Consider the following 19,142-nt stretch of genomic DNA (forward strand, 5'->3'; position numbering starts at 1 on the left):
TGAGAAGAGCAGTTACCTGATTTGATTCTCATAAGAATCCTGTAAAGTAAGGGTTCCTTCTTAAATTTTTCAGAGACAATGAAGCTCTGAGAAGAGAGGTGATTGGCCTACAGTTACACAGCCAGAAAGCAGTAGGGCCAGAACTTGAGCCCTCTGATTTCAAACATCCTCCTCATTCCACTCTATATTCTGTAGCACCTCAGCCATTCTGTAACTCTGAGATTTACAGTGAGGGGTCAAAGCCTCACCACCAAAGGCCACTTGGGTCATATGGTGGGCTTGCTATTTTCAGAGACATTGCATGTGGGCCTTCAAACTCCTACTTTGTACTTCTACCTCACAAAGCCCAGTTGTAGCCATTACACTGTCTCTAATATTTTCCCAGGTTGGAAAGCTGAGGTTATCTAACTAGTGTGATCTCTGGGAAAGAGGCCCAAGGCCTCTGGGTGAATAGGTACTATGCCAAAACTGAGAGTTCACAAAGACAGGAAAAAAAAATTACAATAAAGAAAAATGAGAAAATTGTTTTAATTCTTATTATTTATTTACCTAGATGTCTTAATGTCATGTGTTTGATAGACATTTATGGTTTAATCTTCCATGCATGGTGGTACACACCTGTATTGCCAGCAGCTCGGGAGGCTAAGACAGGAGCATCATGTGTTCAAAGCCAGCCTCAGCAAAAGCGAGACACTAAGCAACTCAGTGAGACCTTGTCTCTAAATAAAATACAAAATAGGGCTGGGGATGTGGCTCAATGGTTGAGTGCCCCTGAGTTCAATCTCTGGTATCAAAAACTAGTTGAATAAATAAAATTTATTCTCCCTAAGCCATAACCAAATACTTAACATGTGTCTATTTATAGGGTACATAGCTTTTCATAAATGTGATCCTCAAAATGCTCCTCTGAATCATAGGGACAATTATTTCCATTTTACATGCCACAGCTCAAAGAGGTTAACTAACTTGCTACACTGGTCACTTAACAAATGGAACCAAAAATTGAGCACAGACCCTCTGATTGCTAATTCAGTCATCTTGAATATAATCTACTGCAAATAACTATGGCAGAATTTGTATAACAGGACCACTGGCTTTCCTTGGCTCAAGCCTTAGGAGGAAAGCCCTCTTCTTACATTAACACATCTTCAAGCCAAACTCAGCTCACCATCTACTTTGCCAGAGTAAATGATCTCTGACTCTGAGTCATTTAGAAGAATAGCTTTAAAAGAAAACTGATTACCACATTCATAAGGACTGCCATTCACATTGTCAATAATTACCTCTAGTTCAAGTAATTTGTTCATCCAGCAGTTTGAATTCCTATCCTTTGTGAGGCACTGTGCTAAGCACCTAGTCAGATAAATTTTTTTGTAAGTTTTCTGTGATGGTAATGTCTGGAAATTGCCTACTGAGACACTTGGCACATTAATAAATTCTAACTATAAATGAGAGGCAAGCAAATAGATTGTATGTACACAGTATATTTAGTATAAGATGTATCTGGTTTCGAATGCTAGCTATGTACTGGTTATGTGCCTGCAAGCAAATCACATATCTTCTTTGTGCTTCTTTCTTTACATTTGAGTCTTGAGTTCTAGGGCACTTCTCTCACTAAGCTCAATCCAACCTACCACTACCCTTCCAAGAAGCTCATGCAGGGACCCCAAGTTTGAACTGTCTTCTTTGAAAACCTTGACTGGCAGTTGCAATACAGCAGCAAATATTTCTAAACTATTCTTGCTTTGAGTCTGCTGTCCCAGACTAGATGTGGGCCTTCAAGTTTCCACAGCAGATTGCTAATAATGATTGGATTCTAATGAGAAAACAAAGAAACTGCCTCTGCTCCCTAGCCTGTTTGGTGGATTTTAAAACCTCAGAAGGGCTCCTCTCTAGTTCTCCAGAATACTCGAACACATTGCCAAATAGGTGTTGAGTGAATGTGTGCCTACAGAAATATGTAGGGCTACTGTTATCTCAAGCCATACCTTGGAAACCATGCTATCTGAGCAGGCCATTGTGCAAGCTAGGCATAGAGTTAGGTGTTATAATCAGATTATGCCTATAGGAAAATTGGCCATCCACAGTGCTAATGTGTGCACAGTCATTAGGTTTGCAAGCTGAGCAGTTTTCACTAAGGACTCTTAGTATGATAGCCATTTTTCATCTCTTACATTAGTTTTCTGGTGTCTCACGGTGGGAGGAAGCATCTGTATAGACAATTTTTTACTAACTTTATAATTTATCCCTCACATTCATCCCTCACATTCACACACTTCACTAGAAGATCACAATTCCCCCAGCCAAAGTATTGTTGTTTGGGGGTTTTAGGTTTTTTTGTTTTGTTTTGTTCTGTTTTTTGCTTATTGGTTTGTTTGTTTTTGTTTGGAGGTGTTTTTTGTTTTGTTTTGTTTTGTTTTGTTTTGTTTTGTTTTGTAGTTGTTTTTTGCTGTCTACTGCCTCCCACTCCAGAGGTTCAGGGTACAAAATCCCAGGCCACTTTCTCAAGGAATCTCAGATATTGCCCTCGTGGACCCTGTATCTTGTCTCTTACTGGGAAAGGTCAGTCTCAGGCATTCTGTAATATGGAAAAGCTCCAGGCAGGAAATTGTCTGGGTTCTGAGGATCCAGTCAGTCTGTTAGCATGTCAGTATCATCAAGGTAGAAAGCACAGGTCTAGGAGTTGAGATTACAGCCAGGGGTGGTGCTGTGAAAGACTCTAGCATCCCTGATCTCTGGAAGATGGGATCTAAAAGAAAAGGGAAGTGGAGATGTGAGGGTGTGCAGATGCCAACCAAGCAGAACACTATGTCTGGGTAGTGAAGTCTTCAGACTCAAGCCTATGGCAAAGGAAAGTTGGTGACCTTGGTAACTTCTGAGGTGGGACCTTCAGCAGTGGAGCGGAAAAAGCACTGGAGCAGAGAATCAAAACACCTGGGTTCCAGATCCAGTTCAGCCACATATAGACTATGTGACCTTGACCAAGTCAGTTAATTTGTCTGGCCCTCAGGTTCCTTGTTGATAAAATAAGTGTCACATCACCGACCTTCCAGGGTTATTGTGAGGATTAAATGTGGTCATCAATAGGAAAGTGAGAAACTTGATCTGAAGTCAAGAAAGAATTCTAAATGAAGTCAACAAAACAAAATTTCAGATAATTATGAATTTATTGGGGGAAAAGAAGAGGGTATGCTGGTAGGGATGAGGTCTGAGACAATGACTTTATAACTTTAAGCATTCAACTGTTTCACAATCTTTAGGGAACATGGCTATGTCTTTTCTACCCATGTGCTATTTCAGAGGTAGCTTCCAGAAGGGTCTGTTTTCTGAGCTTAAGGGAAGTCATTTGGATATTACTTAATTCCCATTTTTTTCAAAATGGAAATAAAATTGAGGGCCCTTAACCTATTTAATATTTCTCAAATGCCCAGTTAAACACCTGAACCATGCTATGTACTAAGAAAGCAAAGATCAATTAGAAGATATGACTCCTGTCTTCAAGTTGCTCCAAGGCTTGCAGGCAGAAAACAGGCATATAGATGGATTTCATGGCTGTGAAATTATCACTGTAATTGGCTAGGGCTACAGTATGTGCAATGAGCAAGTAAAAGAAGAATAATTATTTTGCTTGGATGAGTTGGAAAATGCTTCAGAGTGGAGGTGGCCTTTGAGTAAAGACTTGAAAGATGAGTAGGTGTTTATCAGATGGAAGGCTTTTGGAGGGGGAACACATTCTAGGCAAGACAACTGTCTATTCAGAAGTAGCAGAGCTGTAGAGGCCTGGGAAAGGATGAAGTGTTCAGTACATTTTAAGTTTTTCAAAACAGCTGGGACCTAAATTATCTGAAGGCAAGTTGCAAGAAATTAGTCTGGAGAAGCAGATTATAAACAGCCTGTTTATATATAAATGAAGTAGGCTGAGAATGGCAAGAGTGTAGAAACTATTAAGTATAAAAGAATGGAGAGGAGGTATATGGGGTAGAAAGAAGGTCAGAGAAAAGAGAGAGAGCCTGTAGGTGGTTTAAAGAAGGCCAGTGGCTGTCAAGACATTCCTCCTATATGATAATATATAGTAATATCCCTTTCCCAAGATTGTTACCAGGATAAAATCAAACTGTAGCTAAGAGAGCTTTGTAAACTTAGAAGTGCTGTCCATGTGGAAGAATTGGTTATTACACTGCATCTTCAGAAAGGTGTGGTAATCAAGAGCATGGCCTTTGGAGTCTGACTATTGGCTTTGGAACTTGATATGCCAGTTAGTAGCCATATTATCTTGGACATGTTATTGACCCCTCTGTGACCCATTCCTACTGATTTTCAGAATGGGGATAATAAGAATACCTATTTTATTCATTGTCATGAGAATTAAATGAAGTAATATAAGTGCTCAGAAAGGAGTTCATTCATTATAAGTAGTCAATGTTCAATTATTATTCTCTTCCAACTGACAATGGCCTTTTGGCCTCCATCATGATCTCATTTGAACAGTTCAGTGAAGTAGGGAGGGCAAAGAATATTATCCTTACCATATAATTTTTTTATCACCCCTCAGAAGCCAGTACTGATGTTCCCTGGGGCTTCTCAAGGGCTGCCTGAGTACTAGAGATTCTCAGTTCAGCAGAGGTAAATAAAGACTTAGCTCAGTCCATCAATGTCTGCACTGACCACTGCCTTTGTGCCTTCTTTTCTAGGCTTCCGTAATTTACACGTGGATGACCAGATGGCAGTCATTCAGTACTCCTGGATGGGACTCATGGTGTTTGCCATGGGCTGGAGGTCCTTCACCAATGTCAACTCCAGGATGCTCTACTTTGCTCCTGACCTGGTTTTCAATGAGTAAGTATTCCTGGGACCAAGTCTCATATAGATTCCTATTTTTAAAATAATAATAGAGACATCTCAAATGTTTTGTTATAACTAAATTAAATGGATATGGAGTATCTAGCCCATGGTAGGCAAGAAATTTAAAAAAGGAATCCCTTTTTTATTCCCCCTTTTCCTAATGATGATAATCTTATGTTTGCTGTCTGAGATCCTTCAATTGCATTGTGAATGGAGCTGGCCAGAATTATCGTCCCAAAAACCTTGAGCTAGTTTCACCACAGAGAATCTTTTCAGTCAGGCAGGAGTTGAGCTTCCCTCTTGGTCAGCCTTTAACCCAGAAGAGCCTTAAAATAAAACCTCCAGGCAGTAGTTCCTGGTAGCACAGCACTGCTATGCAAGAGAGAGTAAGTGTCCCCAGTTGCACTCTCTCAACCCAGCCGGCCCTGGTAGCCAGAATCTAAGAATAACCACTGGGCTTTTGGCATGACCCGGGTTGTGGTTTCCAAATCTCCAAAAAGTTACCTATGATGCCATCTTCTGGGCAAGACCTTGAAAAGCCCCCCTAACTGTTCATGTCCAACCCCCATGCCCCTGCTGCCCTCCAGTGATTGAATCAACTCCCTGAGCACATGTTCAACCTTCTTTAGTCTTGAGACCTTTGGAGTGTTGCCCAGTGACAACTGGTTATTTTCTGAATCCTTATTTCTGTCTTTGTTTCTATGTAAGCTTGTGGCATCCCACTTCAGCTTTCTGGCTGAGTCTCATCCATTTTGTCCAGAGGTATCACAGAGCTACCCATGGGTCAGAGTCCTATATGCACCAACTCCCAGAGTTCCTGAACCCTATTGAGGCCTACTTCCCCATCTTATTATATAAGAGCTCGCAATGTCTCTACAAACATCTGACCAATGTTTCTCAACATGAATGCTGTTGACATTTGGGGAGGAATTTTTCTTTCATTGTGTAAAATGTTCCTGCATATTGGAATATGTTTAACATCTCTGGTACCTGCCCACTAAATAGTAAACATAAATCCAGTCACTCTGACAGCCTGACTGACCCACACATTTCTAACACCTACTGAGGAGACAGTGAACCCCAGTTGAGGGACAATAATTGCTGGCAGTCTCCTCAAAATACTAACAGAGGGACTAAGGCCCAAAGAAAAAGATAATGGGGGGGGGACTGGTCCAAGCTGGACCAACCCATATTCCATTCTCTCTGATTCAAAATCCTATCATTATCCCCATTTTCCCCTTCTTTCCCTTTTTTGCAGGGAACATATGTTGTAAGGCTAAAGGGCTTGAATCCTAATTGTGACCTCAGGGAAATTACTGAACTTCTCTGAGCCTCAAATCTTACCTGTAAAATCTTAGTGTTACCTCCCTACATGTCATTTATTGAACACTTACTATATGCCAGAAAATATGCTCAGTGTTTTCCAATCTTCATTTCTCGCCTTATCCATTTTTGTATTCCATCTACCTCTGTTCTCCTTTCTGAATTCCATTCCTGCCTCTCCTTTTCTGATCTCCCATCACCTTCCCCTTTCCTTCCTTTAACTTTCTGTCAATTCATTTTGCCCTTTCCCATATTTCTTTTTCCTTTCCCTTCTGAATCCCTTACTTGCCTTTTCTCATTCTCTCTTCTTCATTCCCTACCTTCTCTGTCTCAGGAGCCTGCAGCAATATGCTAGGACTCCTTCATGCCAGCACCATAATTTGAGCAGTAAAAAGGTTGCAGTGTTGTCATCAACAGAGGCATGGAAGTATAGTGGAGATCAGAGAAGGGCCAGGCTCCAGAATCAGCAGGTCTTACTGAAAAATTCCCCAGGGTGATGGAGCTTAGAGCAACACTGTTCTGGTCAATTGACTTGTGATACTATCTAAACACTTCCTCTTTCTAGTTGGAATTCAGACTGAATTGAATTATTCTGCAGCACCTGCCCCCTTTTTTCTTTATGCAGGAGACCCAAGATCTGTCTGAAATAGGTTGCTGAGCTTCCACCCACACAATGCCAAGCCTGCTCAGCTTGTGGAACAGGCTAGTGGCTTGGGAACCAAAATGTCAAACCACAGACTTTAGGCTCCATCTGGGAGGTCGTTGTCCCCACCACTTCAGTGGGTGTCAAATCCCTTTTTCTTGACATGGTACACAATCAATTACTGTCTTACACACACACACACACACACACACACACACTTGATTTCTGAAGTGCCAAACCCGGAAGGCCTACTAGCAGAAAGATACTGTATCTTCCCTTACAAGCATGCGATGACCCATCATGGGACAGAGGGGTTGCCTCCTCCCCAAGCCTTGGCCACTTCCTCATATAATTTATAGGTGATAATGTGATAATCTATTCACAAGTCACCATAATAAAAGCAGCTCACATGTGTTTACAGCTCCCAAACTGTGGCAAGGAACAGCCAGCCTGTGAGGGAGTGGTCTCCCCTTCACCAGGAGACATTTAGATTCAGACATTCAGAAAAACTTCCTGGCAGACATGGAAGCACTAGAACTCATTTTCAAAGGACAACATGGAATCTCTATTGCTGCAAGTTTTTAAAGAAATGGTTAAATTTGTACTATGAGAAATGACTTTCAAACCAAGAGCCAGTCAGGAGCGTTGACAGGATAGACACCTGTGGTCCCTTGCAAATCCTGTGTCCTTATATGAAGTGCTGATTGCTGGATCCTCTCTCCTAGAAATCCTTCAAGTTTGGCTGCCTTGGAGGCAGGTTCTGCCTCTTGCTGTAGCTGGGATACTAGAACTGTAGTCAGGGAGACCATGTGCTTGCCCCATTGTGTTCATTTGGTTATGCTTTCCTGTCCATGACTCAGGAAACAGAGGGGGCATGGAGACCTGGAAATTCCATGTGCTAACCCATATCCTGGCCAGAGAAGATGAGTAGTTAATTATCAGGATGCCAGGATTTTAGAAAAAAATAACAGATTTGTTCTTTGTCAATGAAGCACCAGCAGGACAAATAGACTTTTTTTTGAAGAAGCCAAGGAAGGGAAGAAAAACTAGAGATATGTCCTCTGGGCTTTTTGGAAGCCTCCCCTGATTCCTCTTCTTCCTCTGTATCTCCTTCACAGGTACCGCATGCACAAGTCCAGAATGTACAGCCAGTGTGTCCGGATGAGGCACCTCTCTCAAGAATTTGGTTGGCTCCAAATCACCCCCCAGGAATTCCTGTGCATGAAAGCATTGCTACTCTTCAGCATAAGTGAGTATCTAGAGGCACAGGGAATGCCTGTGTGGTCACAAAGACTGAGGGGGGCCACTTTTTCCATCAAAATATTATCAGGGAGGAACCAGCTCCTGGACATTTCCCTTCTTCCCTCCCCCCACTACATCAGCATCCTTTTCCCCAACAAAGACCAATTTCATGGCTACAGATCAATTTCTTTGGTGGACTCGAGCCTCCATCAAGTCTTAATCTACCCGTAGTCTCTCCTTAAGACTAGGTGTTTTGACTGGTTCCAGCACACCTCTGATTTTTTTTCCCACATTTTCTGGGATAGAAACAGGCATGAACCACCCCACTGTGTATTCCTTGCAGAGTAGTAGAGCAGGAGGGATTGTCTCCCGGAAGACATTTCGTCTTCCACCAACAGGAGGAAGTCTATGTTAGCAGCTTGTTTGGCAACCAAGCAGCCTTTCTTCAATGTCTCTTCTAAGAAGAGTGCTACCTTAGCCTATGTGAAAAAGAAAGGAGGCACAATTTCATATTCAGAGCCCTATGATTTAATTCTGTCAATCAGAGCTGAATGATGAACAACATAAAAACTTAGATCCTAAGAAATGGGTACTTGAGAAAAGTTTCAGTGAATTTTATTTGTTTCACTCCCTTCCGATTGGGTCCAGCTCTCCTTTTTCCTGAGATCTCCCTGGCAGACTGAAGGCCCCAGGCACACAGATTTCAATTGTCAGGGAGCCAAGTAGATGGTTCCCTCCCTGTGGGGGTGGCGGTCAAGTTTGTGGTCAGAAAACTTGGTGCTTTGTCTAATGCTCCTTCCTGGGCATGCTTCCCCTCCCCATTCTGTCTTCATCCCACATCAGTTCCAGTGGATGGGCTGAAAAATCAAAAATTCTTTGATGAACTTCGAATGAACTACATCAAGGAACTCGATCGTATCATTGCATGCAAACGAAAAAATCCCACATCCTGCTCAAGGCGCTTCTACCAGCTCACCAAGCTCCTGGACTCTGTGCAGCCTGTAAGCAAATGATGGAGGGTGCTTTATCAGGGAGAGCAGCCTGATAGAGCCAAGTGATAATAGGCTTCTGGATGGTCTGGCACCACCTGTTGGGAGGTGCTTCCATTTCCCTTTGGCTTTGAGTGTGGTCCAGGAAGAAAATGCGATGGAGAAGAAAGGAACTCAGGTCACAGTGTCCCAGCTGGATGTTGTGAAAGGGGTGGAGGAGTGAATAGAGCAGTTGGGACTCAGAGAAGAAGCTTAAAGCACACGAATTCTCTAGTCAGACAAGATAGACCTGGTTATTTTCCCCCTCTTCCTTGAGTCATGTGCATGTGAATTTGCGTGTGTGTGTGTGTGTGTGTGTGTGTGTGTGTGTGTGTGTGTGTGTGAGAGAGAGAGAGAGAGAGAGAGAGAGAGAGAGAGAGAGAGAGAGAGAGAGAGAGATGGGGGGGCTGTACTGTGGAAGAGGAACACCCAGTTCTGAGTCACAGAGCTTGCAATGGTGTAAGAGATCTCTTGGGAACCCCCAGTGACTCTCCAGAGACAATTACACACACACACACACACACACACACACACACACACACACACACACCACAGAGGCAAATTCACATGCGAGACACACACACAGGCAAATTCACTCATGGGGCAGGACCAAGGATAGACAAGGGGACAAAATGCTAAAAGTCTTGGAAATCAGAGGTGGGGGTAGAGTCTGGCAGAAACCAACTCCTTATCAACCTTGTTTTCTCTTTCTCTTACTGTCCCCTGCAGATTGCAAGAGAGCTACATCAGTTCACTTTTGACCTGCTAATCAAGTCCCACATGGTGAGCGTGGACTTTCCGGAAATGATGGCAGAGATCATCTCTGTTCAAGTGCCCAAGATCCTTTCTGGGAAAGTCAAGCCCATCTATTTCCATACACAGTGAAGCTTTGGAAGCCCCCATTTCCCTCCCCCACCTCACTCTCCTTTTCCAATGTCTTCTGCCTGTTATAACTCTGCACTACTTCTCTGCAGTGCCTTGGGGAATTTCCTCTATTGATGTACAGTCTGTCATGAACACGTTCCTGAGTTCTATTTGCTGGGCTTTTTTCTCTTTTCCTTCTTCTCTCCCTTTCTCATCCTCCATGGCACCTTCACACTCTGCTCCCTGTTGTGGCTCCTATCTGTGTTTTGAATGGTGTTGTATTTCTTTAAATCTGAGATGATCCTCATGTGGCCCAGTGTCAGGTTGTGCTTGTTTACAGCACTGTGCTGTGTGCCAACCACACAAACATTTACTTACCTTATGCCACGGGAAGTTTAGCAAGTTAAAAGTATCTGAGGAAAAACAAACTAACAAACAGAAAACAAAAAAAAAAAATTAAAATTTTAAAAAAAAAACCCTGAGAGGACATTTTCCTCAAAATAAATAAATTAATAAGCAGAAATCCCCAAAGAAGCCAACAAGTCACTAGAAGGTAAAAATTGCAGGTCCGTGGGGAGTCACTGTTTTTGTTCATCCCCTCCCTCCAGGAAGACTTTAGCTTTTCCCAGTGACTATTGCCATTAAAGGACAGGGTGACCCCAGAGAGGATCTGGGGGCACAGAGAGAGGAGGAAACAAGTAGGGCAGTTGGATCACCAGTACCTGCCCACAGCCTTGGTCCCTGAGAGCTGGACTGCTCAACTGCAGTGCAATTCATTATACTAAAAATGTGCTTCTTGTTTGAAAACTTGTCTGCATGTGAATGCCTTCCCCCTCAAACCCTTCTCTCTTTCAACCTCTGCCTCCACCCTCCAATCAAATTTCAGTAGCTTTTCAAAGAACTTCAAATGAAGTGTTCTCTTTAGCCTAAACTTGACCACTTCCACTGAAGAGTCAGATCAGTGAGAAGGAGTGGAGAGATCTGACCCATTGGAAGGATCCTATAAATTCCAGTTCTGCTTTCCCATGCATGATCCAGGGAGGAGCTTGCATCTGGAGTCAGAGAAGAAGGAAGTGATGGCTTGGCTGTTCTGCTTAGGAGACAGTACAGTTGATCCCTTGATGCTACCTTCTTTACCTCCACCTTTAAAAGACCTATGGACTCTATGTGGCCACAAGCTCTCTCCACGCTTCCTTGAGTGTTTTGTAGGCCACACTGCATTTCAGTCATGGTGGTAAAGCTTATTCACTTCTTTAGGCATGTTCACCGATTGTCTGCTAAGATCCCTTCACACTGTGAAGGCTAGCAGGCCAGAAGCCCTGACATCTGTCTCTAGATGCTTGTAGTCTTAGACATCTTACCAAGTGTTTCTTATCAACATAGTTTGTTGGAGCCCTTAGACAAACCCAAAAGAAGGCATCGAAGGGATCAGACAAACTGGGCGTCTTGCCCTTGTCATCCAGAGATGAAACTCTCCAATAAATGGAGACATATCTACTTCCTTCTTCAAAGCAGCTAAAGGGGCTACCCATATCAAGGTGGAATACCAGGGTTAGAAGAATGAAGACACTAGATCCAGAAAACCTGAAATGCTCTCCTTGCCACCCAGCATATCTGACTGAAGAACTCATGGCAAGAAGCAAGCAGACACCAAGAGAAGACTTTGACTATTAAATAAAGCCTTCAGAGGCAAAGCCTAAAGTCAGAATGGTACAAGTTTACTCAGCCCCCTCCTCTGCTGCTGACCCTGGGCTCTGACATTGGCCATAGTTACTCAGATTCCCCACCATTGTTGCTACCTCTATGTCAGAGGGGCATGCAAGACCACTGAGACTCTCTACAGAACCATGGCTTCCTTTGGAAAGGTCTGGCTGTTGTGGCACTTATAGATAGGCTGCCACCCATAAACTCAGGGTATGCCCCTGGGTCACTGGTTTCATATAGTCCTTTGGCACACCTCTGTTCTCTGGACTTTGTTCCCCAACCCTGAATGTGGAGTGGGGAGGATGTTCACCTATTTTCTCTTCTTGGCCCCTGCCTCCTCAATTAGCTCTTAACATCATTGGATAAACTCAAGAAATCAAGGGCCAGTCACCAAGCTGCCCATTTTAGTTGGTTTACTCTGCTGGTTGAGAAGATAGTTCTGAGTGACATGATACTATTCACATGAGTTTCCGTCCCTGATTTCTATGTTGATATTAATAGCCAAAGGAACTTGCAAAACAGCTTCTTTAAATAACAAGGGAGAAAGGAATCTAACATGAGTGATATGCCAATCCAAGACTGGTGGACAAAAGCTGAAGCTGATAGGTTCCTTTCTGGGATAGGATAGATTCTGATTTTCTTTGTGATGACACCATCTGGCCTATGTACAGGATCACTTTTTAGCTGTCTTAGACAGAAAAAAATAACATCCACGACTCCTTTCAGTTAAGCTAGGTTACACTTTAATAGTTCCTTTACATCTGTTTTGATTTTCATCTTTTGTGGCACACGGATTCAATTATATCATTCTAATACCTCTCCTTGTAAATACTAGAGGCTCTCCTTTCCATTTCTCTATCAAATTTTTCATCTTTATGGATTTCCCAGTCTTGACTTTTGTCTTCATGAATATATGTTTTTCATTTGCAAAAGCCAAAAATCAGTGAAACAGCAGTGTAGTTGAAAGCAACAACAATTGGATTACTCTGAATTTCCAAATGACAAAAATAGGGAAAAAGAGCCTAAACAAGGCTTTAGCCCTTTTGTTTCTGCACTGGGGTTTGAGTGAGCAGAGGAGGTATTAGTTTGGCTTGGTTCTCCCACAGATGAAAGAAGAATACTTTTTTTTCTTTTGGTCATTGATGTTCCAACCAGTGTGACTGACAGAAGTCTCATTTCGCATGCACTCTGCTCTACAAACAGAGTTGATGTGGTTGGTACACTGTGCTCACCTGTGAAGGACTGGCCACCCAGACCCACTCACCTGGTGAGCTAGAAGATGAGGATTACTCACCGGACAAATCAAGGGGACCATCTCCAAAGAGGTGTGCAGTGTTTGATGGGGATGGAAAGTGAGAAAGAGAAAAAGAGGGAGCATCGTGGAGAAGGCCCCATCTGTGCTGGGCAGCAGATAGCTGCCAAGGTCACGAACTCTGGTCAAAGAATAGAGTCGTGTGGCAGTTTCAGCCCATTTACTGGGCAGCTCACTGGGTCTGGCCTCTGAGCTGACATGGGGGTTGAATTCTTTTTCCTTAGATTTTCTATGCCACATACAATATCGTTGTTCTTGGAAAGTTCATTATTTTTTTAAATTACCTTACTCTGAGAAAGGGAGTTTTTGAAGGATTCTGTCATATATCTTTGAAAAAAAGAAAATCAGTAATGCATATATTTTTATGTATGTTCACTGGCACTAAAAAAAAAAGAAAAAGAAAAAAAAAGAAAAAAAAGTTTCACTCTGTCCTTTGGGTAGTTGCTGAGGTTAATTGTTCAGGTAATGAAATAATGTGCTGATGCTCAAATCCCTCTCTGTCCATACTCTACTTCTACATACATGTAGACATATATAAACAATATATTTGTATTTGACTTGTACTTTCAAGAAAATGTCCACCACCCTCATGACACTGACACTACACAAATGACCTGATTTTGAGCTTTGAGTAGCTTCTAAGTGTTTGTTTCATTAGGCACAGCACAGACGTGGCCTTTCCCCCTTCTCTCCCTTGATATCCAGCAGGGCACAAAGGCCCAAGCCACCCCCTGTCCCCCTTCTTAGCCGTATGCCAGCGCTGCACTTCAAGAGACTCTCTCCAGACAGCCCAGTAAATATCCCTGCATGACCCCTGTATAGTCCTGGAAAAGCAAGAGGCTGACTACTGCTTATTGTGTGCCAGTTGCCCAGGTGAGAGGGCTCTGGACTGAGGTCATCAATTTAGTGCTTAACCCACTTTTAGGGGGTTCACACGAACCAGGAATGCCAAAGCACCACATCAAATCCCAACTTAAAGTCAAAAGAAGCCATTTCACATGTGAAATTTCTTGGAAAAGGAAGTTCCTACCCTTGTTGCTTTTAGAGGCAAATCTGTTCTCACCACTGATCTCTTTGAAAAATTTTGAAAGAAGTTTTTTAAAAAAGACTGAAAAAGAGATGAAAGCATCACATTATGTAACCAAAGATTACATTGTATCTGCTAAGATACCAAAATTTTTAAGGGCAGGGAGGGAGCAAGCATTAGTGCCTCTTTGGTAAGCTATCCAAAGACAGACTAAAGGACTTTGCTGGTGACTGACTTCTAAGAGTTTTGTGGGATTTTTTTTCCCTTCACAAAATACATATTTAGAAGAGTTGAAGATAATTTGGAAAAAATGGGATTCTGGGTCCTTCATTAAGTGATTTTATAAGCAGAAGTAGCTTTCCTTTTCTCTAGTAGTTGCTGAGCAAATTCTTGAAGCTCCATCATTGCATGGTTGGAAATGGAGCTGGTCTTGGCCACTGTGTTTGCTAGTGCCCATGTTAGTTTATCTGAAGATGTGAAGCCCTTGCTGAGAAGGGGAGCATTTAAAGGACTAGATTTTGCACTAGAAGGACAGCAGGCAGAAACCCTCATTTCTGCCCAGTTTGGACAGCACAAAAAGTTCTCTGCGGTTTAAGGCAGAAGGTTGAAATATATTGTAAATTAGTATTTGTATCCGTGTTTCAAAATTGAATTATATATATATAGATATAAAGTGTTCTAATAGCTTTACCTTTCTCTGCACCTTTATATTTGGTTCCAGGTCATATCTGATGCCATGTACTTGTGAGAGAGGCTGCAGTTACATTTTTGAAGCTCTCTCAGAATGGACAAGACACCTGGATTGATCAGATAACTAAGAGATCTCTGCCCCTATTGGGCCTGATGCACAGGCCTTGCAAAGGGGTAGAGGGGGGAAAAGGGTAGGGTATGTGATGTATTGCACTTTACTTGCCTAAGACAGATGAATGTGGAAAGGGTGGTGAAGACTCATTGGAACTGGCTATTTACCATAGGGAATACCCAGACATGGGGTCAAAAGCCCACCTGAATGATTGGCCAGTGGCCCCTTGATGGGACCTGAGTTATTGGAAGATCAAAGGGTATTCCTTGGTCTTCACCACTCTTGTGAGAGAAAGGCAGTTGCCTGTAGTTGGGAACCTGGAGCAAGTGCTCCATCTTTCAACCAATTCTCTCCCCTGCGATTGAGGTGCTCTTGCTACTGGGTGTCTGTGTGCTCTAATTCTGGTTTTGGATATGTTTTGTAAAGATTTTGAAAATTGAAAATGTGTTTTTCTCTGTTAAACTTGTCAGTGTACTAGAAATTGTATCTCTGTAGGTAAAGGTCCATCCCTGCCCATGGGTAGAGGTATTTTTCTTCAATTAAGAGTTTGACACTGGGGTCTGTTGCCCAGAGCCTCCCAACCCTCAACCATTTCTAGGTGAAGGCAGAAAAATCCACATTGGTTATTCCTCTTCAGACATTTCATCCAAGATCACACATCACTTGGAATTCTCCTAGTCCCCAAAAGAATGGTAGATATTTGAATCTAGTGGGTGGACTTTCAGAGCGAACAACAGCTTTTGACTGAGCTTTAATGTGACTCTATTAAATTTGGTTGGAAAGTATGTATTGATTGATTTTCAGTCCCAATTCATTATAACAGAAGTTCTGCTTCCTTTCCTTGACTCACTTGTCTTTTAGCCTTTTTGGAATTAAATAAGAAGCTATGGAATAGGTGACCCTTGTGGCCTGAAACAGTTCTCACATAATCTACTTGGCAAAGACCATTATGTAGCTGCATATTCCATTGACCCCCAAAGACTGGAACATACACATACGCATACCCCAAAGGAAAAACTCTTCTAAAATGTTGCTGCTTCTCTGGTGGTGCCCTCCTTGGCTGCTGCCTCACAGTTTGGGTCCCTGTAACAAGCCAAGCTGGCAGTCTCTCTCAACCTTAGCCCTTGGTGCTAACTGTCCTGCAGTGAAGTGCCTATGGGGTTGTTCTATTTCAGAAGCCACTTGGGTGCTGAGAGCAGCCACCACTGGAATGACCCAAGGAAAGAAAAGAGTGCCCCCTTAACCACCCAGTGACACCTTTCTGCTTTTCCCTAGACTGGACATTGATTAGGGAGTGTCTCGGACATAACATTCTTGTGCTGTCCTTGAGATTAATTTGGCAGCCCAAGGGAGCAGACTATGTAACCAGAGATAAGAATTAATTTTCAATGTTGAGAGGAAAATGAGAGAGAGCATTATTCAAAACAATTTTAAAAGAAACAAATTAATTTTGCTTGAAAGTTCTTTCGATGGGGCTTCAGTTCTTACAGTGGCACTTAGCCTCAACTGGGCAGCAGGACCAGCCCCAAGCGCTAGTGTTCTGTTCTCTTTTTGTAATCTTGAAATCTTTTGTTGCTCTAAATACAATTAAAAATGGCAGAAACTTGTTTGTTGGAATACATGTGTGACTCTGGGTTTGTCTCTGCGCCTGCTTTCAGAAATGTCATCCATTGTATAAAATATTGGCTGGCTGGTCTGCCAGCAAAAACTTGGCCACAGCCCCTGTTGCGGCTGCAGGCTCAAGTTATTGTTAACAAAAAGACCCGAGAAAAGCTGCTAATGTCCTCTTATCACCGTTGTTAATTTGCTAAAACATAAAACAATCTAAAATTTCAGATGAATGTCATCAGAGTTCTTTTAATTAGCCCTTTTTATTGGCTGCTTTTATTGAAGTTGAGAGTTGGTATCATGCCCAGTGGCCTTTTATGCTACTCTGATTTTCATATATTTGTAAAAATCTTCACACAGGGGTTATGAATTTGCCTTGCATTGACCTTAGCATAGGCTAACCTGGGACCACCAAAATCACAAAGGATCTGGGGTACAAAGCACAGATGGGCACTGGCAGCCCATCACAACCTTTCACAAACAAAAAAAACCCTGAGTTTAACAGCCAGAAGAGAGCTGCATAAAGCCCAGCTGCTCACCCTCATCCTCATCCTAGTGGGAGTATAAATTAATGGCATCACTGCCCAGTTAGAGCCAAGTTTCAGATAAAGAATGGGCACATTTGCCTCCTTACTTTTTCCAGGGTCATACCATCTTTGACCATGCAGGTAAAATCCAAGTCAGCCTTCTTCAGTTCAAGCAAGGCCCCTTCCTGTTGCCTCTTGGCGCAAATGAGATGAGATTCCCAAATTGGATTTCTAGGCTTGATAGAGGCCATAAATGAGGTGTGACAGGTATCTTAGAGAATAATAAGAAAACTTTCTATGCCTCAGTGTCCTCACCTGTAAAGGATGGTTACAATGTCTCCCTCCCAGGCTGAATTTGGGATCCAGTGAGAACATATGTGACACAGCTGGTGGGCTATTTTCTCTGGCTATGCTCCCTGTTAAAATGCCAGAACCCCTGAGAGAGATTCCACATTGAACCATGTTTATCATTGACCACCTCAGAGACAGGGATTTCTCAAATTTTTCCTGAGATCAGCATGTGATGGAGAGGAGCACAAAACAAAACAAAACAAAAACCCAAAACAACAGAGATTGCTGAGATGTGTGTTTGTGTATCTAAGTTACAGAGAAAGAGGATGTATGTGTTTGTGGGTTATATGTGTAAATCAGAGCCTGCCTCCAGAGAATCCCCCTGAGAATCATTGCTTAGGTCCTCTTCTTTTGCATCTACAGAGTATGATCTAACAGCAGCTCTACTTGGCTTCACTCATCAAGACAGCAACTCTAAATCAGCTCCTGTCTAAACATACAAGGTGGCTAGCATCTATCATAGATTTTTTCCAAAGAGTAGAAAAATACAGAAGTCAGGGGGTCACAGGACACTTAACCTGTTGAAAAAAAGCCTAGAGGCAGGAATCCTGTATTTTCTCATGGCTATGTAACAAATGCTTAATGAGGATTCTGGCCTGCTGTTCACTGTATGATACTAAGCAGTCCTCTGCTCTTTTCTGGACCTCAGTTTTCTTGTCTATAAAATCAATGTGTGTTGGAAGGTATGGACAGCTAGATGAGATGAGAATTCCTTGCCAGTGTGGATACCATGGTTACTGCAAACTATGATATTTGGCTTTATCCTGACCTAAAAGGAAAAGAAGGGGACTTTTACTACTCCTTGAATATAATTTTGTAGTTAGAATCCTTATGTTTGTACTTAACAAACGTTTGCAGAACAAATCAGGGGCAGAGAGTCAAAAAGCAATTGAGTCTTGTGTAAAAGATGCTATCCATTCCTTGGTGGGTGAAGTAAGGGCTTAAAAGTGAGATAATTTGTTTACCACTGAGATCATCTCATAAATGGCAGAGATAAGAAGGACTTAATCCATGTATTATCTGTGCCTTCAGTGAGTTTACAGTCTATTAAATGCTTTAGGCCAGACCAGGCTGGAAATTCAACTTATCTACGCAACCCCAAATCCTTCCACATCCTTCCCTCCAAAGAAATTAGGATAATCTTCAATTTAGTGTTGCTGCCTTTAGAGCTAACAAGGATCTTAAGTGTTGTCTACAACAAATTTCTCATACTTTACATGAGAAAACTGGGTCAAAATACTTACTGAATGTGATTGTAAACTAATGCCTGTGGCCAGGGGCAACCCCAAAGCCCCCAGTTCATGATCCTCTTCTCATGAATTCAGGCAGCTTGTCAAGGAAGTGGGATGTCTGAGAAGGCTTAACATTCCCTGGCATACAGATTCAGAACCTTGAGGAGAGAGCTTCCACCCCTTGTATGGCTCCCATGTGTGCAGACCAACACTCTTCACCCCAATCTCTACCCCGGCACGTAGAAGATAAGGGAAGGTTTCTAGTGAAATCTAGGCTGTGACCCAATTTGAATGAAGATGGGGCTGCAGAAGAGAGAAGTGCATTCTTTCTCACAGTAAAGACAGCAGCCTTGCAAGGGAAACTGCAAATAGGGAGGAGTTTGAAGGATGGTATCCCTATCAGAGATGAGGATAGAAAAGGAGGCCTTAGCAAAGCCAGCTAAAAGAGTTCAGCCTTCATCCCCGAAATAAATGGGAGACATAGAAGCCCTTACTAGCATTGCATTTCCCAGAATAATCTAACACATAATCTCATCTAAATCTCATAACATCCTGGGAAGGTAAGCAGGTTAGTGATTAACTGGTTTGTACAGAGGAAAACTGAGGCTCATCAAGGTGAAGTGATTTGTCCAAGGCT

The 19,142-nt window shown here is 42.5% G+C and overlaps 1 protein-coding gene across 1 annotated transcript in view; it reads left to right on the forward strand.

Moving 5' to 3' along the window:
- The window catches only part of Ar (androgen receptor), a 165,966-nt gene extending 149,562 nt beyond the window's left edge, over positions 1-16,404 (forward strand). The window contains exons 5-8 of the mRNA XM_005335195.5: positions 4,692-4,836; positions 7,927-8,057; positions 8,894-9,051; positions 9,808-16,404. Coding sequence (XP_005335252.2) covers positions 4,692-4,836; positions 7,927-8,057; positions 8,894-9,051; positions 9,808-9,963 — 590 coding nt within the window. The 3' untranslated portion in view covers positions 9,964-16,404. The remainder of the gene's footprint in view (positions 1-4,691; positions 4,837-7,926; positions 8,058-8,893; positions 9,052-9,807) is intronic.
- The last annotated feature ends 2,738 nt before the right edge of the window (positions 16,405-19,142 follow it).

This window comes from Ictidomys tridecemlineatus, chromosome X, assembly GCF_052094955.1.
Source record: "Ictidomys tridecemlineatus isolate mIctTri1 chromosome X, mIctTri1.hap1, whole genome shotgun sequence".
In the NCBI taxonomy this organism is placed as follows: Eukaryota; Metazoa; Chordata; class Mammalia; order Rodentia; family Sciuridae; genus Ictidomys; species Ictidomys tridecemlineatus.